The following is a 26,026-nucleotide window of genomic DNA, read 5'->3' as shown; positions in this document are numbered from 1 at the left end:
TATCTTCTAAAGAAAGTAAGAATTCTGTTGTGCATGTCTGTCCTTGAAAATTCTCAGTGGCCCATTCTCAGGCATAAGTCAGTAATTTCATGATTTTGAAGACCTTCTTCAGCAATGTATATTGCTGTTGTATTAAACACTGGGGAAATGGAAATAATGTGGATGAGAAGTTCACTATAGTATTTTCGTTCCCCATATCTCTTGAAGGTTCATGCCCTAATTATTCATTTTAAAATTTAACAGCGTAATAAAAATGTCTTTTAATGAAGAAACTGGAACCATTGCAAGAAGTTTATCAATCACTTTTTCTAAAAGGACCTCCTCAGAGTTTTTGTTTTGTTTTGTTTTTATTCTAAACACTTTTTATATCTTCTAAAGAAAGTAAGAATTCTAAGTAATTGCATAAAGAAACTTTTAAAGTAAAAAAATATAATGTAATTTCTCCAGAGCCATATTCGTAAAACCACCATTGCATTTAATATTTGATAACCCTAAAGTCTTTCTGGATAAAAATTTGATGGATTATGCAGAATGTTCTGAAGAAGAAGATTAAGTTCCTACCACAATTTTTTCTTTTGGGAATAACAACAGACTGTACAGTGATTGAGACTAAATTGATTTTGAACTTAATAACAGCAGCAAGACTGTTGATTGGACAATATTGGAAGAAAAATGAATTACCCACAATAGAAGAATGGATATTGAAAGTTTCCAATTTGGCTGAGATGGCTAAAATCTCAGCCTTCTTGAAAGACAGTACTCAAGAAAATATCTAAACGAATGGAAGAATTGGATTGATTATATTCAAAATAGATATCAGATTAAGAAATTTCAGATTGCCTTTGAATGAAGGACATTGTTTTTGATTTTAATGGAAGAAGTCAGGTTATGTGAGAGAGAAGGATTATAATTGTGTTAGATTTTAAAAATTTAATGTATGACTGTTTATTTATTGAACTATACCTTGTGTTTGATCCGGGAAGTGGGGGGGAGGGGGGTTTTGGAGGGAGGGGGGAAGAAGGGGGAGGGGGGAGGAAAAATGTAATTGTTGTTGTAAAACTTTTTCAATTAAAAAAAAAATATTTGATAACCCTATAATTTTCAATATTGTACCGTGATTTTGATTGCTGTTGATCTCTTAATCTGAGATCTCAAAGTTGCTTGCAAAGATTTGGAGCTGCAAGAAATTGTCAGTTTTTAGAGGTGGACACTAATGAAGCAGAGGTGGGTTTCAGAAGGTTCTGACCAGTTCTGGAGAACTGGTAGTGGAAATTTTGAGTAGTTCAGAGAACCGGTAGTAAAAATTCTGACTGGCCCTGCCCCCATCTATTCTCTGCCTCCTAAGTCCCAAATGAAATGGGGATTTTGCAATATCCTTTTCCTGGAGTGGGGTGGAAATGGAGATTTTACAGTATCCTTCCCCTGCCACGCCCATCAAGCCATGCCCACCAAGCCACACCCACAGAACCGGTAGTAAAAAAATTTGAAACCCACCACTGTAATGGAGACTTGCCCCTGTAAATCCAGTTTCTTACATGCAAGTAGTCCTTTTTAGTTACCCAGTTGGGACTAGTCATTAAACAAAGCAGTCACTAAGTAAAACTGCAACTTGCTTATAATCTTATTTCAGCTTTTCCTTGCTTTACAGACTTGTGGAGATCATAAATTCAAGGATTGGTTAAAAATTACTTTAATAGAATAACAGAAAAGAAAAGACCTTGGAAGTCTTCTAGTCTAACCCCTAGTCTTCTTAAAAACTTCCACTGTTGGAGCATTCACAATTTCTGGAACCAACTTGTTCCACTGATTGTCTAACTGTCAAAAAAATTATCCTTAGTTCTAAGTTGCTTCTCTCCTTGATTAATATCCATCCATTACTTCTTTCATCATTGCTTGTTCATCAAAGTCATAACTGTGAATGTTCAGTGTATGAGGCAGTCACTACCATTGCTGCATGAGGCAGATACTAACAGTTACTGTACAGAACAGTATACACTACACACTGTCAGGCTACCTCCGACTATAATTAGGAAAGAATTCACCTTGACTTCATTTGGAATAAAGACAAGTACTTTTACTTTTTACAGTCTTGATAGCAGCCAAGCTAAGTTGGATCTGAGACAAAATATGGCTAACATATCATATCCCCCCAATTGTCCCTCCTCCTCCAGGAGGTCAGGCTGGTCTGGTCCAATGCCAGCTCCTTCTCGGCCCCTCGTGGTAATCTTCTTCCACAGGTCTCTAGATGTCAGTCATCTTAGGAATGCAGTGTCTGTTAGAAAAACCCGCGCTGATAACACTCAGTCGTTAATCATCCCTCCCCCACTGTTATGTCAGCCGACACTCTTAATAGGCTCCTTTCCCTTACCCTGTACGGTGGTATGATACATCTCATTTCCTTAATAGTTTTATAATACAGAAATAAACATTTCACATTCTATCTACTGATATAATCATTCAAAAGTATATGAAGATTGGAGTGGAGGCTGACACACACCTTCCTCCCTTCTTCTTTTTCTCTCCCTGGAAGTAGAAATATTATTATGATTAAGTTTAATAAAAATATACCTTTTCACTTTCTTACCAGCATGTTCTTGATTAGCTCTCGGTAACTACAGAGGCAGCAATTTCATTTACAGATGAAATCAAAGCCAGTCCACTCAGTCTCTGTTGGTTTACAGCTGACCTCAGGTTATTTTATTATTATAATTTGAGTGATCCAGCTTTTTAAAAAAAACTGCTCAGCAGGACAGGTACTCAAATTCCTTGCATTGTTGTTTCTGTTGTGACCTTGTATAAAGAAAAAGTTTTGTTGAATCAAATATATGAGGAGATGCATTATAAGAAGACAAGATTGTTTTAGATCTTATGACAGAGCAGGGAGAACTAACTATTCTTGAGACAAATCCGTTCTCTGATACGTTTGGTGTTGGAACAATCTGACCCTTATGTTATAAAGTTGGAAGAACAGAACAGAACAATTGGGAGAGACCTTGGAGGACTTCTAGTCCAACCCCCTGCTCAGACACGAAATCCTATACCATTTTAGACACTGAGCTTGTCAATCGAAAGGTTGGCAGTTCAGCGGTTCAAATCCCTAGTGCTGTATAATGGGGTGAGCTTCCGTTATTTGTCCCAGCTTCTGCCAACCTAGCAGTTCGAAAGCATGTAAAAAATGCAACTAGAAAAATAGGGACCACCTTTGGTGGGAAGGTGATAGTGTTCCATGCACCTTTGGTGTTTAGTCATGCTGGTCACTTGACCACGGAGACATCTTCAGATAATGCTGGCTGTTCGGCTTTGAAACGGAGATGAGCACCGCCCCCTAGAGTCACACTGCCCCCTAGAGTCACACATATGTGCGAGAGAAACCTTTATCTTTACTAAACATGACTGATGGAGGCAACCCATTCTTTCTCAATACCTAGCCCCCACAAAACTACTGGCATTGAATGTTCTCTGTGAACAATTTGCATCCTTATAGATCTTCTCAGAAACCCCCAATTAATTCTCTCTTGGATTCCTGCTATCAGTCCCATACAAGAATACCCAACAATGTCTTTTCTTCCTATAATACAAAAGCATATCAGTTAGGTGAGATAGATTAAACTCTTCTTAAAACTTCCACTGTTGGAGCATTCACAATTTCTGGAACCAACTTGTTCCACTGATTGTCTAACTGTCAAAAAAATTATCCTTAGTTCTAAGTTGCTTCTCTCCTTGATTAATATCCATCCATTACTTCTTTCATCATTGCTTGTTCATCAAAGTCATAACTGTGAATGTTCAGTGTATGAGGCAGTCACTACCATTGCTGCATGAGGCAGATACTAACAGTTACTGTACAGAACAGTATACACTACACACTGTCAGGCTACCTCCGACTATAATTAGGAAAGAATTCACCTTGACTTCATTTGGAATAAAGACAAGTACTTTTACTTTTTACAGTCTTGATAGCAGCCAAGCTAAGTTGGATCTGAGACAAAATATGGCTAACATATCATATCCCCCCAATTGTCCCTCCTCCTCCAGGAGGTCAGGCTGGTCTGGTCCAATGCCAGCTCCTTCTCGGCCCCTCGTGGTAATCTTCTTCCACAGGTCTCTAGATGTCAGTCATCTTAGGAATGCAGTGTCTGTTAGAAAAACCCGCGCTGATAACACTCAGTCGTTAATCATCCCTCCCCCACTGTTATGTCAGCCGACACTCTTAATAGGCTCCTTTCCTTACCCTGTACGGTGGTATGATACATCTCATTTCCTTAATAGTTTTATAATACAGAAATAAACATTTCACATTCTATCTACTGATATAATCATTCAAAAGTATATGAAGTAGAATAGAAAGGTTTTCCTTCTACTTTTCACACCAGATTCACCCTTGCTAACACTTCTCAGAACCAGTTTTGTGTAGTGATTAAGGCATTAGACTAGAAATCAGAAGACCCTGAATTCTAAACCTGTGTTAGGGATGAAGACAGTTGGGTGACCTTGGGCCAGTCACTCTCTCTCTCAGCCTTGGAAAGGAGGCATTGGCAAACCACCTCTGAAAAATCTTGCCAATAAAACTGCAGAAACTTGTCCAAGCAATAATCAAGTATCAAAAGTGACCGGAATAGTAACAAGGTGGGAAATGTCTCTACTAATAATGCATGTGCTAATAAAGAGAAATCCATTGAATTTGGCTACTAGTTCATATGGTCAAAAATATACACATGCTGCCCTCTTCCACTGTTGTTCTCCACCATCTGTTATTTAAAGCATTGTACTGAGGACATACATTTCTGTAAAGTTTTGATCTAAAATGACATGGGTGCATCGCTGCTTGAAACTGATTACTCAGAATGAGAGCAGCTGGTAAATAAAAGAAGTCCTTGTGGTGTTTGGTTAACAGTAAACATGACTGATGGAGGCAACCCATTCTTTCTCAATACCTAGCCCCCACAAAACTACTGGCATTGAATGTTCTCTGTGAACAATTTGCATCCTTATAGATCTTCTCAGAAACCCCCAATTAATTCTCTCTTGGATTCCTGCTATCAGTCCCATACAAGAATACCCAACAATGTCTTTTCTTCCTATAATACAAAAGCATATCAGTTAGGTGAGATAGATTAAACTCTTCTTCTAAAACAATTTCTTTCAATACTATTACAGCTTCAGGATTATTGCTTTTAATGTGTACACAAGGAACATTTGCTCAGTTCTTAATCATTGCATCATTTTCTGTCTTTCTTTTGTTCTTTTTTTCGTTCTTTTGTTTCTAAAAAATATTTATATAGCTGCTCAATTCTGCCTAATTCTGGGTATCTCTAAAGAAACCAATAAAATTGATACATCAAACAATAATAAAACAGTAAAATCAGTAAAAAAATAAATAAATACAAGATAACAGATAATTAAACAAAACTCTGTACCCTTGGAATCCCCCATATCAGGTTCTATTGCCGTCTTTCTATATTATGTACCTAGACAATCCTATCCCAGCCCTCAGTAAAAAGGCAGGACTTAAGGACCTTCCCAAAGACTAGAAGGGTGGGGGGGCTGTTAAATGCTGTCATAATGCTAGCAAGACTCAGTATCACTAACAGTCATGACTGACAGTCTTGGAAGTTGTCAGGGGAGAAGAATCTAAATCCTAACCTAAATCCCAGCCTAGCAGTTCAGCATGTAAAAATGCAACTAGAAAATAGGGACCACCTTTGGTGGAAGGTGATAGTGTTCCATGCACCTTTGGTGGAAGGTGATAGTGTTCCATGCACCTTTGGTGGGAAGGTGATAGTGTTCCATGCACCTTTGGTGTTTAGTCATGCTGGTCACTTGACCACGGAGACATCTTCAGATAATGCTGGCTGTTCGGCTTTGAAACGGAGATGAGCACCGCCCCCTAGAGTCACACTGCCCCCTAGAGTCACACATATGTGCGAGAGAAACCTTTATCTTTACTAAACATGACTGATTGTGGGATGCGGTGGCTCAGTGGCTAAGACACTGAGCTTGTCAATCGAAAGGTTGGCAGTTCAGCGGTTCAAATCCCTAGTGCTGTATAATGGGGTGAGCTTCCGTTATTTGTCCCAGCTTCTGCCAACCTAGCAGTTCGAAAGCATGTAAAAAATGCAACTAGAAAAATAGGGACCACCTTTGGTGGAAGGTGATAGTGTTCCATGCACCTTTGGTGGGAAGGTGATAGTGTTCCATGCACCTTTGGTGTTTAGTCATGCTGGTCACTTGACCACGGAGACATCTTCAGATAATGCTGGCTGTTCGGCTTTGAAACGGAGATGAGCACCGCCCCCTAGAGTCACACATTTAACCCATAAAATTCATAAAAATACCCCAACTAAAATTGTTTAAAATTCAAAAAGTTTAAAAAAATTTAGGCCAGTCCCGCTTGGATAAACAAGTGCGTTTTCAATTCACGGCGAAAGGTCCGAAGGTCAGGTAGTTGATGCAAACCAGGGGGAAGTTTGTTCCAGAGGGTAGGTGCTCCAACAGAGAAGGCCCTTCCCCTGGGGGCCGCCAGCCGACATTGCTTGGCGGACGGCACCCTGAGAAGACCCTCTCTGTGTGAGCGTACGGGTCGGTGGGAGGCATAAGGTAATAGCAGGCGGTCCCGTAAGTACCCGGGCCCTAAGCCATGGAGCGCTTTAAAGGTGGTAACCAAAACCTTGAAGCGCACCCGAAAGACCACAGGTAGCCAGTGCAGACTGCACAGGAGCGGTGTTACACGGGAGCAACGTGTGGCTCCCTCGATCACCTGCACAGCTGCATTTTGAACTAACTGAAGCCTTTCATTTTGCTACTGAAAAGTGGTGCAAGTAGGATAAAGCCTTGCCACTGAAATCTTATCAGTATTCCAGTCAAAAGTGACCGGAATAGTAACAAGTAACAAGGTGGGAAATGTCTCTACTAATAATGCATGTGCTAATAAAGAGAAATCCATTGAATTTGGCTACTAGTTCATATGGTCAAAAATATACATATGCTGCCCTCTTCCACTGTTGTTCTCCACCATCTGTTATTTAAAGCATTGTACTGAGGACATACATTTCTGTAAAGTTTTGATCTAAAATGACATGGGTGCATCGCTGCTTGAAACTGATTACTCAGAATGAGAGCAGCTGGTAAATAAAAGAAGTCTTTGTGGTGTTTGGTTAACAGTAAACATGACTAATGGAGGCAACCCATTCTTTCTCAATACCTAGCCCCCACAAAACTACTGGCAATTGAATGTTCTCTGTGAACAATTTGCATCCTTATAGATCTTCTCAGAAACCCCCAATTAATTCTCTCTTGGATTCCTGCTATCAGTCCCATACAAGAATACCCAACAATGTCTTTTCTTCCTATAATACAAAAGCATATCAGTTAGGTGAGATAGATTAAACTCTTCTTCTAAAACAATTTCTTTCAATACTATTACAGCTTCAGGATTATTGCTTTTAATGTGTACACAAGGAACATTTGCTCAGTTCTTAATCATTGCATCATTTTCTGTCTTTCTTTTTTTCTTTTTTTCGTTCTTTTGTTTCTAAAAAATATTTATATAGCTGCTCAATTCTGCCTAATTCTGGGTATCTCTAAAGAAACCAATAAAATTGATACATCAAACAATAATAAAACAGTAAAATCAGTAAAAAAATAAATAAATAAATACTCACAGTCGATCTCTGCCCTCCTGTCAACACCGTCTGCGACCGGTCAGAGAGATAGGAGGAGAACCACTGATAAACGGTGCCTCCCACTCCCAAGCTCTCCAACCGGTGCAGCAGGATACCATGGTCGATGGTATCAAAAGCCGATGAGAGATCTAACAGGACCAGGGCAGAGGAACAACCCCTATCCCTGGCCCTCCAGAGGTCACCCACCAACGCGACCAAAGCCGTCTCAGTACTGTATCCGGGCCGGAAGCCGGACTGGAACGGGTCTAGATAGACAGTTTCAGGTACTGGGGTAATTGATGTGCCACCGCACTCTCTACAACCTTCGCCGTAAAACGAAGGTTGGAGACTGGACGATAATTTCCCAAAATAGCTGGGTCCAGGGAAGGCTTCTTGAGGAGGGGTCTCACCACCGCCTCTTTCAAGGCAGCGGGGAAAACCCCTTCCAACAATGAAGCATTTATAATTCCTCGGAGCCAGCCTCGTGTCACCTCCTGAGTGGCCAGCACCAGCCAGGAGGGACACGGGTCCAGTAAACATGTAGTGGCATGTAATCTCCCCAGTAGCCTGTCCACGTCCTCGAGAGCCACAGAATCAAACTCATCCCAAACAACCTCAACAAGACACGTCTCTATCATCTCACTTGGATCATCGCAATTTTGGTCCAAACTATCCCGAAGCTGAATGATTTTATCGTATAGATAACCACTAAACTCCTCGGCACGTCCCTGCAAGGGGTCATCCACCAACGCGACCAAAGCCGTCTCAGTACTGTATCCGGGCCGGAAGCCGGACTGGAACGGGTCTAGATAGACAGTTTCAGGTACTGGGGTAATTGATGCCACCACATTTCTCTACAACCTTCGCCACAAAGCGAAGGTTGGAGACTGGACGATAATTTCCCAAAATAGCTGGGTCCAGGAAGGCTTCTTGAGGAGGGGTCTCACCACCGCCTTTCAAGGCAGCGGGAAAACCCTTCCAACAATGAAGCATTTATAATTCCTCGAGCCAGCCTCGTGTCACCTCCTGAGTGGCCAGCACCAGCCAGGAGGGACACGGGTCCAGTAAACATGTAGTGGCATGTAACCTCCCAGTAGCCTGTCCACGCCCCTCGAGAGCCACAGAATCAAACTCATCCCAAACAACCTCAACAAGACACGTCTCTATCATCTCACTTGGATCATCGCAATTTTGGTCCAAACTATCCCGAAGCTGAATGATTTTATCGTATAGATAACCACTAAACTCCTCGGCACGTCCCTGCAAGGGGTCATCCCACCCCTCCTGATGTAGGAGAGAGCGGGTCACCCGAAACAGGGGTGGGCGGTTATCTGCCGACGCAATGAGGGTGGAAACGTAAGAACGTTTCGCCTCCCTCAGTGCCACTAGGTAGGTCTTCGAAAAAGACCTAACTAGTGTCTGATCAGCCTCAGAATGGCTGGACCTCCAGGTACTCTCTAGGCGTCTTCTCCGGCGTTTCATCTCTCTCAGCTCCTCAGAGAACCAAGGGGCCAATTGAGATCTGCGCCGGGTGAGGCCGCAAAGGCACGACACGGTCCAAAGCCCCAGCCATGGCCTGTTCCCAGGCCGCAACTAGTTCTTCGGCCGTGCTGTGGGCAAGATCCTCAGGGAACGGCCCAAGCTCCGTCAGGAACCTCTCGGGGTCCATCAGGCGCCTGGGACGGAACCAACGCATTGGTTCTGTCTCCCTGCGGTGGTGAGCGGCAGTCTGAAAGTCTAGGCGGAGGAGAAAATGATCTGACCATGACACAGGTTCCGTCACTAAATCTCTAATACCAGATCATACCAGCAATAAAGGCTCTAAGAGTTGTAAACTTAATCTTACGCAGCTTCTTTTCCAAAAACTCTACACTACTTACCAGAGCATACAAAACATTTGCCAGACCTATTCTTGAATACAGCTCATGTGTCTGGAACCCATACCACATCTCTGACATTAATACAATCGAACCCCAGAAATATTTAACTAGAAGAGTTCTTCGCTCCTCCAAAAACAACAAAATACCTTATGCCACCAGACTTGAAATCCTGGGATTAGAAAATTTAGAACTCCGCCGACTTCGACATGACCTGTGTTTAACACACAGAATCATCTATTGCAATATCGTTCCTATAAAAGACTACTTCAGCTTCAATCGCAATAATACAAGAGCAAACAATAGATTCAAACTTAATGTCAACCGCTTCAAACTTGGTTCCAGAAAATATGACTTCTGTAACAGAGTCATTAACGCTTGGAACTCATTACCAGACTCTATAGTCTCTACTCATAATCCCAAAATCTTCAACCAAAAACTGTCTACTATTGACCTCACCCCATTCCTTAAGAGGACAATAAGAGGCGTGCATAAGCACACAAATGTGCCTACCGTTCCTGTCCTATTGTTCCCTTTCATTATAACAAATTAACATTGTTATGTATCTTTAAATATTTTGGCGGGAAACAAGCACGTTGCTGATTGGTTGAAGCCGCCGGTTAAACAGTATATAAGGAGAGGTTTTTCCCCAGCCAGGTTGCTGGGTTCACCATATATTAAAGAGCTGTTGTCACTACCCTGGTCTCCAGCCTCATTACTTCCCGAACATAACACTGGCGACGAAGGTGGGATCTCGAGGCTAAGGAGAACCAGAACCGAGCTGAAGCACGGAAGAACCGAACCCAGCAAACACAGGGCAGAAACGCGGAGATGGCCAGTTACACTCCGCCCGCGCCGTTTGACCCAGCTAGAGAGAAATGGGGAACGTACATGACCCGTTTCGAAAGCTTTCTAGAAGCAAACGAACTGCAAGGAGTTCCAGACAACCGCAAAAGGGCATACTTCTTGAGCCACTGCGGTCCCGAGGTCATCGACATCGCGGAAGCCCTGGCAGAGCCAACGCCGGTACAATCGGTATCGTGGCAAACTCTGCAAACCCTGCTAAAAACCATTTCGCATGCGTCCAAATCGTGCGTTTTGAATTTGGAGAAGCCGACAGCGAATCCGCCCGACTACATGGCGCCCTGAAAGCCTCCAAAGACTGTGGGTACAGAGACCTGGGCAGCGCTGCTGGAGCAACTCATCCGGGGGTCAGAGACATGCGCTTATGGAGGCGCTGCTATCAAAAAGCAATCTAGCGCTGGCAAACGCCCTGGACGGCCAGGCGCATGAAATGTCCACCCAAGCGGCAGAGACCCTGCAAAGCCACTCGCACGGCGAGTTCAAAGTCAACCCCGTGCACCAAGAAGAGGTCCAAACCGAATCCGGCGGTGAGGATGAGGAAGGTTTGTCGAACCGAGAAACGCGACAAAGAAGACCGGGACGAATGCGGAAGTTGCGGAGGTCAACACCAGCGCCAACACTGCAAGTTCAAGGACGCTACATGTCGGTGTGCGAGAAGAAGGGCACCTAGCTCAAGTCTGTCGAGCTCCCCAACCTTCCCGCCGAAAATTCAAATCGGCCAATCAGAGCGCTGGAACGGGTCTAGATAGACAGTTTCATCCAGGTACTGGGGTAATTGATGTGCCACCGCACTCTCTACAACCTTCGCCATAAAACGAAGGTTGGAGACTGGACGATAATTTCCCAAAATAGCTGGGTCCAGGGAAGGCTTCTTGAGGAGGGGTCTCACCACCGCCTCTTTCAAGACAGCAAGGAAAACCCCTTCCAACAATGAAGCATTTGTAATTCCCCGGAGCCAGCCTCGTGTCACCTCCTGAGTGGCCAGCACCAGCCAGGAGGGACACGGGTCCAGTAAACATGTAGTGGCATGTAACCTCCCCAGTAGCCTGTCCACGTCCTCGAGAGCCACAGAATCAAACTCATCCCAAACAACCTCAACAAGACACGTCTCTATCATCTCACTTGGATCATCGCAATTTTGGTCCAAACTATCCCGAAGCTGAACAATTTTATCGTATAGATAACCACTAAACTCCTCGGCATGTCCCTGCAAGGGGTCATCCCACCCCTCCTGATGTAGGAGAGAGCGGGTCACCCGAAACAGGGCGGCCGGGCGGTTATCTGCCGACGCAATGAGGGTGGAAACGTAAGAACGTTTCGCCTCCCTCAGTGCCACTAGGTAGGTCTTCGAAAAAGACCTAACTAGTGTCTGATCAGCCTCAGAACGGCTGGACCTCCAGGTACTCTCTAGGCGTCTTCTCCGGCGTTTCATCTCTCTCAGCTCCTCAGAGAACCAAGGGGCCAATTGAGATCTGCGCCGGGTCAGAGGCCGCAAAGGCACGACACGGTCCAAACCCCCAGCCATGGCCTGTTCCCAGGCCGCAACTAGTTCTTCGGCCGTGCTGTGGGCAAGATCCTCAGGGAACGGCCCAAGCTCCGTCAGGAACCTCTCGGGGTCCATCAGGCGCCTGGGACGGAACCAACGCATTGGTTCTGTCTCCCTGCGGTGGTGAGTGGCAGTCTGAAAGTCTAGGCGGAGGAAAAAATGATCTGACCATGACACAGGTTCCGTCACTAAATCTCTAATACCAGATCATACCAGCAATAAAGGCTCTAAGAGTTGTAAACTTAATCTTACGCAGCTTCTTTTCCAAAAACTCTACACTACTTACCAGAGCATACAAAACATTTGCCAGACCTATTCTTGAATACAGCTCATGTGTCTGGAACCCATACCACATCTCTGACATTAATACAATCGAACGCGTCCAGAAATATTTTACTAGAAGAGTTCTTCGCTCCTCCAAAAACAACAAAATACCTTATGCCACCAGACTTGAAATCCTGGGATTAGAAAATTTAAAACTCCGCCGACTTCGACATGACCTGTGTTTAACACACAGAATCATCTATTGCAATATCGTTCCTATAAAAGACTACTTCAGCTTCAATCGCAATAATACAAGAGCAAACAATAGATTCAAACGTAATGTCAACCGCTTCAAACTTGGTTGCAGAAAATATGACTTCTGTAACAGAGTCATTAACGCTTGGAACTCATTACCAGACTCTATAGTCTCTACTCATAATCCCAAAATCTTCAACCAAAAACTGTCTACTATTGACCTCACCCCATTCCTTAGAGGACAATAAGAGGCGTGCATAAGCACACAAATGTGCCTACCGTTCCTGTCCTATTGTTCCCTTTCATTATAACAAATTAACATGGTTGTTGCATACTTTTGCTTATATATATATAGCGATGACGCTAACAAAATCAGACTCGAGATCTCCAACATCCTCTGTACCAGCAAGCCACCCAAAAGCAACTTACCCAAAGAGGAACAGACAGCACTACTTAACCTGAAAAAAGATACCAGCATAATAATCCTACCAGCAGACAAGGGCAACGCCACGGTGGTTATGAACACATCTGACTACCAAACCAAATTAACCAACCTACTCCAAGACCCTGCATACAAGCCCCTAAACACAGACCCCACCACCTACCTAGAAAAAACCACTAGATCCAAAATAAAAGCCTCCCCCATCAGCGAAGAAATCCAACAAAGAATCATTCCCAGAGAGAAATCATCCAGATGCCCTAAGCTCTATGGCCTCCCCAAGATACACAAAGAAGGAACCCCACTCAGACCCATAGTCAGCTCCATAGGCTCACCTCTACAAAACCTAGCCAAATTTCTCGCCAAACAACTACAGCCCTATGCAGAATCCATCACCTCACACGTAAAAAACTCATTCCAGTTCATAGAGATCATAAAGAAACAAAACTTACAGCCCAGCGACCTACTCGTGAGCTTTGATGTCATATCCCTCTTCACCCAAGTGCCAATCAAAGAAGCCTTGTCAGCTATCCAAAACAAATATAACCCCCCTAAGCACATCCTAGATCTGACCAACCACTGCCTATCCAACACATACTTCATCTATAATGGACAAAAATACATACAAGTAGAAGGAGCACCCATGGGATCACCCCTCTCACCTGTCATTGCCAATCTCTACATGGAACACTTTGAAACCCAAGCTCTAGAAAAATCTGATCACAAACCCAAACTCTGGCTCAGATATGTAGACGACACCTTCATAATCTGGCCACACGGGAAAGAAAAACTTGACAACTTCCTCACACACCTCAATAGCCTACACCCCAAAATACAGTTCACCATGGAAACAGAAGTTAATAACCAACTTCCTTCCTGGATGTCTTAGTCTACAGAAAACCCAATGGCTCTAGGACACACCATCTACCAGAAGAAAACACACACAAACCGCTATCTGCACGCACACACACCACCACCCAGCACAGATCAACTCCGTAGCCAAGACACTCATCTCCAGAACAAAATGCTTAGCTGATGAACAACACCTAAAACCCGAACTAGACACTCTCACTAACGTACTAACATCCAATGGATTCCAAAGAAATAAGATTACCAAGCTAATCCAAAAAGAACCCCCCACTAAAATCCAAGACAGAGAACAAGAAAACGGCACAGCCCTCCTCCCATATATAAAAGGCACCACAGACAGAATCAGCAAGATCCTCCACAAACACAACATCAAGACAGCATTCTGCACAAACAGAAAAATATCCACCATCCTAAGAAACCCCAAAGACAAAATTGAGTTAGAAAATCAAGGAGTATATGAAATCCCATGCACCGCCTGCCCCACCACATACATTGGACAAACCAACAGAAGAATAAGTGCACGATTGAAGAACACAAGAACTCATTCAAAAAGAGGAACTAACTTCTTCCCTGGTCCAACACTTTAAAGTCACAGGACATGATATTGACTTTAAAAGACCAGAACTATCGCCAAAACTGAACACTTTAACAACAGAATAATCAGAGAAGCCATTGAGATAGAAAACGCCCACACAGCATGAACAAACGAGATGACACCTCCGCCTACCAGCCATTTGAAACCCGCCTTATTGACAAACGAGTCCCTAACACGAGGAATGACACCAGACCCACACTCACAAGGTCCACACAGGATGTCACCACCGCACATCCACCCAGAAAGCAGACCCAAACCCACACTGATCATGAAGCACGACCAAGGACCAGAAGCCAGACCGCAGCTGCAACATTAGCCATTTCAAACCCCTCCAATCCATTCATGCAGCAGACTGACACCCACTATGAAGATGTAGCACGACCACAAAGCCAAACAACAGCTATGCAGCTCACCAGCTCAAATCCCCCTGCAGCACAGACTAGACTGAGCACAACCAAGCCCCCACCAACACAGGACACACCCCCAGCCAATCAGAGCACAGAAAACCCCATCCAATCAGAGCACAGCCAAGCTCCCACCCAATCAGTTCAAACCCCACTAGCAGTTAAAAGGAAGAAACAGCTGCGATCACACATTGCTCCCAGAAGCACGGTTGAAGCCTGAAGATGACGAATGAGACTTCAAACGCCGCCAAGACACTTCCAATTTTACACGGGAGAAAACCCGAACAACCAAAGACCTATATATATATATATATATATATATATATATATATATATATATATATATATATATATATATATATATATATATATATATATATAAATAAAATAATGTTGATTTTCTTATATTGATGCTTGTGTATACTGCTGTGACAAAATGAAATAAAAAAAATCTAACGACTTGTACTTTGATATATTAAAGTTTCAAGGCTTTGAGATGGAGCTTCCCAGTTGTGTGTTGTAATTATTCTTTCAATCAATCAATCAATCTGACTCTTTGTTCTTTGCTAAGACCATAATGACAGCATAGATCAAGACAGATGTACCTCTTTCTACCCAACTGATTATATATTGAATCCTATGCTGAAAAGATTGTTGTCACCAATTATCTTCAATTCTGTATTATCACAATGCATCATATCAAGCCTGTTTGTTTTGAAGCCTGTTATTCTGTAAAATCGTATATACCAGATAACTGTAGATACCACTTTTTATCTTAATAATCAGATAACTGAATATAGATCTATGGAAGATTTATGAAAGTGTACCTGACAAAATGATTAAAAGTAAAATTCATATTAGGCATCATTAGAAAACAAATGAAATACATTCTTTTCTAACAAGTTGTAGACCAGCTACATGGTCTGCCTGCTTCCCTGAACTGATCTTCCAGAACAGTCCCTGGTTTCTTCTAGAGCTTTATGTCATTTCTTGCATTTATTTATGCCTTTGATTTCTATAGCTGCCCATTTCAATAAGCAACTTGGGCAGTGTACATCATATAAACAATTAAAACAGCTAAAACGGTATAAAATAAATATATATAGAATCAAGCAAAACTGCTATTATGAATGTTTACTGTCTGACTGAATGCAATAATTTCGGGTTAACGTTATTCATACTTTTCTCCCCATTCTAGGACTATATGTGAAAGCTAGAGTGGGGTCACAGTAGGAACAACCCCAACTGCACTATTTGTCCTATTGCTTACCTCCCCAAAATCTTTGAATGAAGTATAAAGTTTTCCAAAACAAATTAGGGCAAATAAAGCTAGATGTGCATTGTAGTTTACAATTGTGCTGAATCTTAGTCTTATGGACCTTATTGAAGCAAGGTATATATGATTTGGAAAGAATCTTGGAAATTGTCTTCCCCAACTCTCTACCTAGTGCAGAAATACATTTCTGACACATGTCCATCAACACTTCCAATGGGGAATGCACTAAAGGAGTTGGTCCTATTGTTGGATAGCTTTTACCACCATGCTACTTGTCTTTCTTTTTATTTGTAAGCTGCCAAGACCAATCAAGGAGTCTGGCCATCTTGAAATTAGAACTGGAAATTGGCCTACTTCCCTGTAATTCAAACCCTATTTTCTCTAAATAATAGCTTTAAATAGTTTCCCAGATGTTCTACATGTTGGCCTTTATGTACTTGATGATAGCTATCAGGCCTCATCAGTCTTCTTTAGATTAATCTAAATATAAATGTGAAAACCACTCATGCAGTAATCACAAAATCTCCAGAACCGTAAAGCCTACAAACGTGAAATTTGCCACGTATGTTCCTCTTGGCTTCTAAGTGCTCACTAAGAAAGGATTTTTCGAAATGACCATCAGAACATTAGTATTTTCTATATTATGATTAACACACTCTGATGGTAAGGAGTTCTACTCCCCCTCCCCACCTGAAAAGAAATATGTTCCAAATGCAAAACACAAGCAGAGGAGAAGAGTTTCACTTTGAGTTTTACTTTCACAGCAGCAAGGGGCAAGGCTGAGTGAGAGAAGGGGATAGGATAGAGGAGGCTTCTGTGGGGCAAGGCTGAGTGAGAGAAGGGGATAGGATAAGAGAGGTTTCTGTGAGTCAAGGCTGAGGGAGAAGGGGATAGAATAGGAGACATTTCTGTGGGTCAAGGCTGATAGAAAGAAGGAGGAGGAGGAGGAGGAGGAGGAGGAGGAGGAGGAAGGAGGAGGAGGAGGAGGAGGAGGAGGAGGAGGAGGAGGAGGAGGAGGAGGAGGAAGGAGGAGGAGGAGGAGGAGGAGGAGGAGGAGGAGGAGGAGGAGGAGGAGGAGGAGGAGGAGGAGGAGGAGGAGGAGGAGGAGGAGGAGGAGGAGGAGGAGGAGGAGGAGGAGGAGGAGGAAGGAGGAGGAGGAGGAGGAGGAGGAGGAGGAGGAGGAGGAGAAAAAAGAGGAACCAACTTCTTCCCTGGTCCAACACTTTAAAGTCACAGGACATGATATTGACTTTAAAAGACCAGAACTATCGCCAAAACTGAACACTTTAACAACAGAATAATCAGAGAAGCCATTGAGATAAACGCCCACACAGCATGAACAAACGAGATGACACCTCCGCCTACCAGCCATTTGAAACCCGCCTTATTGACAAACGAGTCCCTAACACGAGGAATGACACCAGACCCACACTCACAAGGTCCACACAGGATGTCACCACCACATCCACCCAGAAAGCAGACCCAAACCCACACTGATCATGAAGCACGACCAAGGACCAGAAGCCAGACCGCAGCTGCAACATTAGCCATTTCAAACCCCTCAATCCATTCATGCAGCAGACTGACACCCACTATGAAGATGTAGCGACCACAAAGCCAAACAACAGCTATGCAGCTCACCAGCTCAAATCCCCTGCAGCACAGACTAGACTGAGCACAACCAAGCCCCCACCAACACAGGACACACCCCAGCCAATCAGAGCACAGAAAAACCCCATCCAATCAGAGCACAGAAAAACCCCATCCAATCAGAGCACAGAAAAACCCCATCCAATCAGAGCACAGAAAAACCCCATCCAATCAGAGCACAGAAAAACCCCATCCAATCAGAGCACAGAAAAACCCCATCCAATCAGAGCACAGAAAAACCCCATCCAATCAGAGCACAGAAAAACCCCATCCAATCAGAGCACAGAAAAACCCCATCCAATCAGAGCACAGAAAAACCCCATCCAATCAGAGCACAGAAAAACCCCATCCAATCAGAGCACAGAAAAACCCCATCCAATCAGAGCACAGAAAAACCCCATCCAATCAGAGCACAGAAAAACCCCATCCAATCAGAGCACAGAAAAACCCCATCCAATCAGAGCACAGAAAAACCCCATCCAATCAGAGCACAGAAAAACCCCATCCAATCAGAGCACAGAAAAACCCCATCCAATCAGAGCACAGAAAAACCCCATCCAATCAGAGCACAGAAAAACCCCATCCAATCAGAGCACAGCCAAGCTCCCACCCAATCAGTTCAAACCCCACTAGCAGTTAAAAGGAAGAAACAGCTGCGATCACACATTGCTCCCAGAAGCACGAAGCTGAAGCCTGAAGATGACGAATGAGACTTCGTCAAACGTCGCCAAGACACTTCCAATTTTACGGGAGAAAACCCGAACAACCAAAGACCTATATATATATATATATATATATATATATATATATATATATATATATATATATATATATATATATATATATATATATAAATAAAATAATGTGTTGATTTTCTTATATTGATGCTTGTGTATACTGCTGTGACAAAATGAAATAAAAAAAATCTAACGACTTGTACTTTGATATATTAAAGTTTCAAGGCTTTGAGATGGAGCTTCCCAGTTGTGTGTTGTAATTATTCTTTCAATCAATCAATCAATCTGACTCTTTGTTCTTTGCTAAGACCATAATGACAGCATAGATCAAGACAGATGTACCTCTTTCTACCCAACTGATTATATATTGAATCCTATGCTGAAAAGATTGTTGTCACCAATTATCTTCAATTCTGTATTATCACAATGCATCATATCAAGCCTGTTTGTTTTGAAGCCTGTTATTCTGTAAAATCGTATATACCAGATAACTGTAGATACCACTTTTTATCTTAATAATCAGATAACTGAATATAGATCTATGGAAGATTTATGAAAGTGTACCTGACAAAATGATTAAAAGTAAAATTCATATTAGGCATCATTAGAAAACAAATGAAATACATTCTTTTCTAACAAGTTGTAGACCAGCTACATGGTCTGCCTGCTTCCCTGAACTGATCTTCCAGAACAGTCCCTGGTTTCTTCTAGAGCTTTATGTCATTTCTTGCATTTATTTATGCCTTTGATTTCTATAGCTGCCCATTTCAATAAGCAACTTGGGCAGTGTACATCATATAAACAATTAAAACAGCTAAAACGGTATAAAATAAATATATATAGAATCAAGCAAAACTGCTATTATGAATGTTTACTGTCTGACTGAATGCAATAATTTCGGGTTAACGTTATTCATACTTTTCTCCCCATTCTAGGACTATATGTGAAAGCTAGAGTGGGGTCACAGTAGGAACAACCCCAACTGCACTATTTGTCCTATTGCTTACCTCCCCAAAATCTTTGAATGAAGTATAAGGTTTTCCAAAACAAATTAGGGCAAATAAAGCTAGATGTGCATTGTAGTTTACAATTGTGCTGAATCTTAGTTTTATGGACCTTATTGAAGCAAGGTATATATGATTTGGAAAGAATCTTGGAAATTGTCTTCCCCAACTCTCTACCTAGTGCAGAAATACATTTCTGACACATGTCCATCAACACTTCCAATGGGGAATGCACTAAAGGAGTTGGTCCTATTGTTGGATAGCTTTTACCACCATGCTACTTGTCTTTCTTTTTATTTGTAAGCTGCCAAGACCAATCAAGGAGTCTGGCCATCTTGAAATTAGAACTGGAAATTGGCCTACTTCCCTGTAATTCAAACCCTATTTTCTCTAAATAACAGCTTTAAATAGTTTCCCAGATGTTCTACATGTTGGCCTTTATGTACTTGATGATAGCTATCAGGCCTCATCAGTCTTCTTTAGATTAATCTAAATATAAATGTGAAAACCACTCATGCAGTAATCACAAAATCTCCAGAACCGTAAAGCCTACAAACGTGAAATTTGCCACGTATGTTCCTCTTGGCTTCTAAGTGCTCACTAAGAAAGGATTTTTCGAAATGACCATCAGAACATTAGTATTTTCTATATTATGATTAACATACTCTGATGGTAAGGAGTTCTACTCCCCCTCCCCACCTGAAAAGAAATATGTTCCAAATGCAAAACACAAGCAGAGGAGAAGAGTTTCACTTTGAGTTTTACTTTCACAGCAGCAACCAGGTGATAGGAGAGGGGAAGCTTTTTTTGGGCAAGGCTGAGTGAGAGAAGGGGATAGGATAGAGGAGGCTTCTGTGGGGCAAGGCTGAGTGAGAGAAGGGGATAGGATAAGAGAGGTTTCTGTGAGTCAAGGCTGAGGGAGAAGGGGATAGAATAGGAGACATTTCTGTGGGTCAAGGCTGATAGAAAGAAGGAGAATAGGATAGGATAGGGTTCTGTGGGGCAAGCCTGAGGGAGAGAAGGGGATAGGATAGGAGATGTTTCTGTGGGTCAAGGCTGAGGCAGAGAAGGGGGATAGGATAGGATAGGATAGGATAGGATAGGATAGGATAGGATAGGATAGGATAGGATAGGATAAGGTTCTATGGGGCAAGGCTGAGGGAGAGAAGGGGAGAGGAGAGGAGAGGCCAATCATAACTACTCATTAATTTTCAAGCTGTAAGTGTTGATTTATCAAGCCCGATCACATAATTTCATAGCGAAGCACGGATATACAGCAAGTCATTAATAACGCCTCAAATCACTTCTCCTAATTTTTTTCTTATCCAGGTCCCTTGGTTACTCTACTCTAATCAGGTTCTAGTCTGCCAATGTCCTTATTAAATATTGCACCCAGAAGCAATATTCTGGTTGCTATCTGACCGACCCAGAATAGAGAGGAATAACAACCTGTTTCTGATGATCATGCATAGAAACCTCTCTGTATTCATCATAATACGATGGGTCAGGCCTGATGCAGCATTGTTTAGGCCTAGATTTATCTCTCAGTCTCACCTACAAAACTGAACTCTCCGGATTTGTGCAGGCATTCTGAAACAGAATGGGAGACAGATACAATAAATCTATCAAAAAATACTTGAAATATACCTGGTTCTTCTGCATCCTTTAGATTTCCTCTCTGTATTAAGGGATTTTTTTTTTCTTTTAAAATCTGTGGTGTCTTTTTGTACAGATGACAAGAAAGTGAAGCGTAGAATTAGGACCACATTCACAGCAGAGCAGCTCAAGGAATTGGAGAGACTCTTCCAAGCTACACACTATCCAGATATCAACATCCGCAACCAGCTGGCAGCCAAAATTAATGTTCCAGAAACCAGAATTCAGGTAACTTCTGATTCCTTCTAATGTAGAATAAATGCAGCTGGATGCTGATTAGTTATTGATAAATTAACAAAAAGTGTAAAACTGATAAGTACCAGTCAGATTACAACAAACTTTATAATGCAATATATATTTCCCTGTCACTAATCTAGAAAAGAGTTTTTGGTTTATGAAAGATTCTGAAGATAGTTGTATGCTGTAATGTCAACAAATTAAATATAAGCCAGTTATCATACATCAGAGAACTCTATTTTTCTTGCTATTGAAGCTTGAAAAGTAAATTCTCTGTAACAAAAATTGATTTCCCAATAAACAATTGCCACTTTTGTGTATTCGTAACTGAATTCATTTCCTTGAAGTGAGGTTTTATTTAGTTGCAAAGCAATGAACCTTATAAAATAACAATGTTTTCTACTTTTAGATGAGTTTGGAAATTTAACCACATAGAATTTCCTCAGAAAATTGTTTACATGCCAAACCAATCCCAATTTTACAGATACTGAAAGCAAAGCAAAGTAAAAAACATATTACACAGTTATTGATTTGTAAGTTCTTAAATCAGATTTTAAAAATACATCTCTTGGTCTTTGTTAAATGGTCAGATAAAACAAAGTATCATTTCAGTAGTAGTATTTTTCTATTCTTATATAAAATGTAGGAAAGTTGTACATTGTTAAACATCATTGTTTAATCGTATTTAATCTTTGTGTACTTTTTTAACTGTATATATGAACTCATTCTAAGCTTCACCCACAAAATTCCTCAAGAATAAAATAAATTTAGCAGGTGAATTAAATGTCAGGAAAAATGAATTTGCTCTGATTTAAAAGATATTTATTTATTTGGTTTGTGCGCTGCCCATCTCATTTAGAGGCAACTATGGGTAGCTTACAAACATTAAAAGCCAGTAAACATTAAAACAGTAAATAATAATAATTTACTATTGAAAAATGAGGGGAAAGAAGCATGGTACACAGAGAGAGGTAAGGTGTTATCTTAATCCAATAGCCACCTCCAGACTGGTGCATTCCTGTTGGTGCTCCAGGCCAACTGGTAGAGCCAGCGAGGGTGGGCTTCAAAATTTTTAGCAAGGTGTTCTCTACCTGGTTGCTGGGTGGACGTGGGTGTGGCATAATCAGCCTCCTGCACCACAGGAGGGGGGCATTTTTGCCCTCCCCGGGCTCCGGAGACTTTCCTCGAGCCTCCAGGAAGGTGAAAACGGCCCTCCACAGGCTCTGCAGGCCCTCTGTTTCCATTTTTCACCCCCTGAGCCTCTGCACATGCCCTGCACTTACTTGCATCCAAAATGGGCCTCTTCGGGACTCCTGGGCGTGGTGGGGTGGGTGGGACCTGCCAGGAGTGGGATTTGGGGGTTCTCTGAACTGCACAGAATCTTAGCTAGAGGTTCTCCCCAACCCCTGCAAACCTCAGCAGCCCAACCCTGAGAGCCAGGTCTTCAAGCCCTCATGGAAGATCAGGTGAATGGGTCTGTTATCACCTGGGAAGCATATAATGTTCTAAAGGGCAGAAGCCACAGCAGAAAAGGCTCTTCACCTGGACTCTGCCAGCCAAAATTCTTTGACCAATGGGCTCTGCATCCTGCCCTTCCAACTGACACAGGTGGGCAGGCAAATCCTATTTCTTGGAATATTTTAATTTCAATCTCAGAAATCTGAATAAAATTAGAATTCCAAATTCCAATTAAAATTTGAAATCAGAATTCAAAACACCAAGTTTTGATTGGATGTATCAGTATGTTTAATATAAAAATATAAAAATTATATAATATACAAATTATTGAAAATATATTATAAGCCAACTGTCAGATACTGTAAAATACCTATTTTTATATTTCTGATATCTTAGACCAAATCAGAAATTATTGCTTTCCCTAAATATTTATCCCAACAAATAGAAGCAGCAATAGTAGTAGTAGTCATTAAAAAAAAAATTAATTCTTTTTTTTATATAGATTTGGTTCCAAAATCAACGAGCAAAGTGGAGGAAACATGAACGATTTAGCAATTTTGTAGACCTACAGCATCAGACTGAAGCTGGTTTTATTTCAGTCCCAAAGCCAAAGGTAAGTGTGGGTTTCTCTATGATTTGTAATTTAAAAAAAACAAAACAGTTCTATGAAATAAAACATTCTCTAAATGTACTAATCAATAATACCAAATAAAAGATATACAAAGGGCAAAAATGCAAATACATAAATTAGAAAATACTAACCAAATTTTAAAAAATAGAAAAAGAAATTACAAAAAATATGCAATTTATTTTTTACTTGCTGGTTTTATATACTGGCTATTTTGATATCCAAAGTGACTCTGGGTGGCTTACTGTGTAATAAAAATACAAATATAAAAAGAATTATAAATATAAGAACAATTAAAAAATTAAATAAAGGCTAAAATGCAAAGGCAGGGTGGTGCTTTCTTTGTCACTATACCAACCACTTCTAACCTAAAGCTTGTCCATTAAGGCTGCACATCAACTGACAATTATAGATTTTAAGAAATATTCCATTTTAATCAACAAAGTAAAGCTTAACTATGTTGACTCAAACATTGTAGTTAGTTCATTGTTTGCTAGATAGCCAGTTTAAAAGATGAGGGGACATATGTTTCTTCAAATCAGCCATTAATATCCAGGGATACTACTGTATTCTCTTTTAAAGAAAAAAACTATAATCCCTTTGTGACAATCCAAGTGGTATAAATACAAAGTAGTAATAAATTGGCAGATTACAATTAAAAATCCACTGGTACCTTTAAATTTGATATTTATTCTCTTATAAATATCTCCCTTAATTGTATTAAGAACATTAAACCAATATTCAGCCACCAGTGGAAATGCTAAAATCATAAATGTTACTATGCCTTCAAATTTATTTGAGTATATTTATACTGAAACAAATAAATAAATAAATTTATTCTGTATAGGAATATAGATAGCCACCCCTTTTGAACATCCACTTTTATGTTTAGGAACACCTGAATAATATTTCCTATGAATTTGGTCCAAATTGAGAAGTTTATAAATATTCTGACTGACTTTTTTGAGATTTGAGCTATGGTATATTATTTTGTAGCCTCTCAAAATGTGTACATATGTAAGCGGCACCAAGATGTTCTAAATCTAAAGCACTATCCCCCTTTCAATTAGTTTTAACCCTCCAACCCCAAAATTTATCTGCCATTTAAAAAAAATATTATCCAAGAGTCAATTTTTCATGAAAACCAGGATACAATTTAGGGCTGTCTTCAATCCACCTTGATGCTAATCAGCTGGCAGCTTCATCTTTGGTGCCTACTAGATTCTATGTACTCATCTTTAACTTTAATTTCAAAGCTTAATGATAAATAAATTAATAGGAAGTTGACCTCCTGCAAAGAAAAATTGCTATTTTCTGGCACCAATCCTATTTCCAAGAATGCCCTTGTGTCTCACATAACCTAACAAATATGCTTAGACAACAGACATGAGGATTGCCGTAGTCCAGTGCTATGTTTGAAAATAAGTCCAGTTGCCCAGAAAAAAGATTACAATTCACATTTTACTGAGTGGTGATTTTGTAACAAGCCATCCTGATTATGACAGCCATTTGAGGAAGAATTAATGCAGTAATTTTAAAAGTGTAATAGTACCATATATATTTAAAATCCCTAAACTGTCCAGTGCCTTAAAACATTTGCCTATCCTTTAAAAGATACCTTGAACATCCTAACCTTTATTTTCTTGTGCCAATATAGCAGTAGTTAAATTTTAGGGGCACATTCAATTTCCCTCATTTCCTTCTTAATTTTCCTTTTTTGGGGGGGAGTCATTAATCTTTCCCTTTTCCAGGGTTTGCCACAGTTGGGAATAGGTATCCATCATCACAAACTATGGTTAATGCAAACTAAACACTGGAATCTGCCAACAGATGATTTTCTATTAGCAGCTTTGATACCTAACTTCCCATAAAATTTTCACTTTATTTATTTTTTCTAACTTTATATCAGTTTGTATTTTTTTTATCTTGCTTTAAAAACTGTAATAAAATTCTATTTATTATTATTGTACATATTCATCATATTTTATATAATTTTGCCTTTCTAATTCCTCTTTTATTCATTCTTTTTATCTTATAATAGGACCTTTTCATGATGCCCAGCAACAGCCTTTCTGGTATCACCCCTCCTTCAGGATACTATTACACACTGATCCAAGAGCATTCCATGCGCACCTAACTATCAGACCTGCTATCTTGGGCCCCATTGACATGGATTCTTTAGCATTTTCAAAATCATCTCTAATTATTGACTGTCTTCCTCCTTATACCCTTCACCCTCTGTTCCTGAACCAGCAATGGGCTGTGCTACTATCAGTTTCCCCAAATAGAGGATGAATTTAAGGGGCGTGCCTACCGTTCCTGTCCTTTTGTTTCTTTCCCTATATATATATATGCTTATACTTCCTTGTTTCTCCTCATATATTTGTTTATACATTGTATAATCTTTTTGTGTTATGCTTGTATATATTGTTTTGACAAAATTAAATAAATAAATAAATAAATAAATAAATAAATAAATAAATAAATAAATAAATTGAAGCAATGTCTGGTTCTTCTAAACCAGGGATGTCAAACTGGCAGCCCGCGGGCTGGATGCATCACATGCAGGCCACGCCCACCCCAGCTGCGTGAAGGGAAAAAAGTT

At 40.9% G+C, this 26,026-nt stretch overlaps 1 protein-coding gene across 1 annotated transcript in view; it reads left to right on the top strand.

Annotated features, from left to right (window-relative positions):
• ISX (intestine specific homeobox) overlaps positions 1-25,558 on the top strand; it is a 48,000-nt gene extending 22,442 nt beyond the window's left edge. The window contains exons 2-4 of the mRNA XM_058191673.1: positions 21,175-21,326; positions 23,296-23,406; positions 25,463-25,558. Of these exons, the coding sequence (XP_058047656.1) occupies positions 21,175-21,326; positions 23,296-23,406; positions 25,463-25,558 (359 nt within the window). The remainder of the gene's footprint in view (positions 1-21,174; positions 21,327-23,295; positions 23,407-25,462) is intronic.
• The last annotated feature ends 468 nt before the right edge of the window (positions 25,559-26,026 follow it).

Source organism: Ahaetulla prasina, chromosome 7, assembly GCF_028640845.1.
Source record: "Ahaetulla prasina isolate Xishuangbanna chromosome 7, ASM2864084v1, whole genome shotgun sequence".
Taxonomy (NCBI): domain Eukaryota; kingdom Metazoa; phylum Chordata; class Lepidosauria; order Squamata; family Colubridae; genus Ahaetulla; species Ahaetulla prasina.
This window is presented reverse-complemented; position numbering and strand designations above follow the sequence as displayed.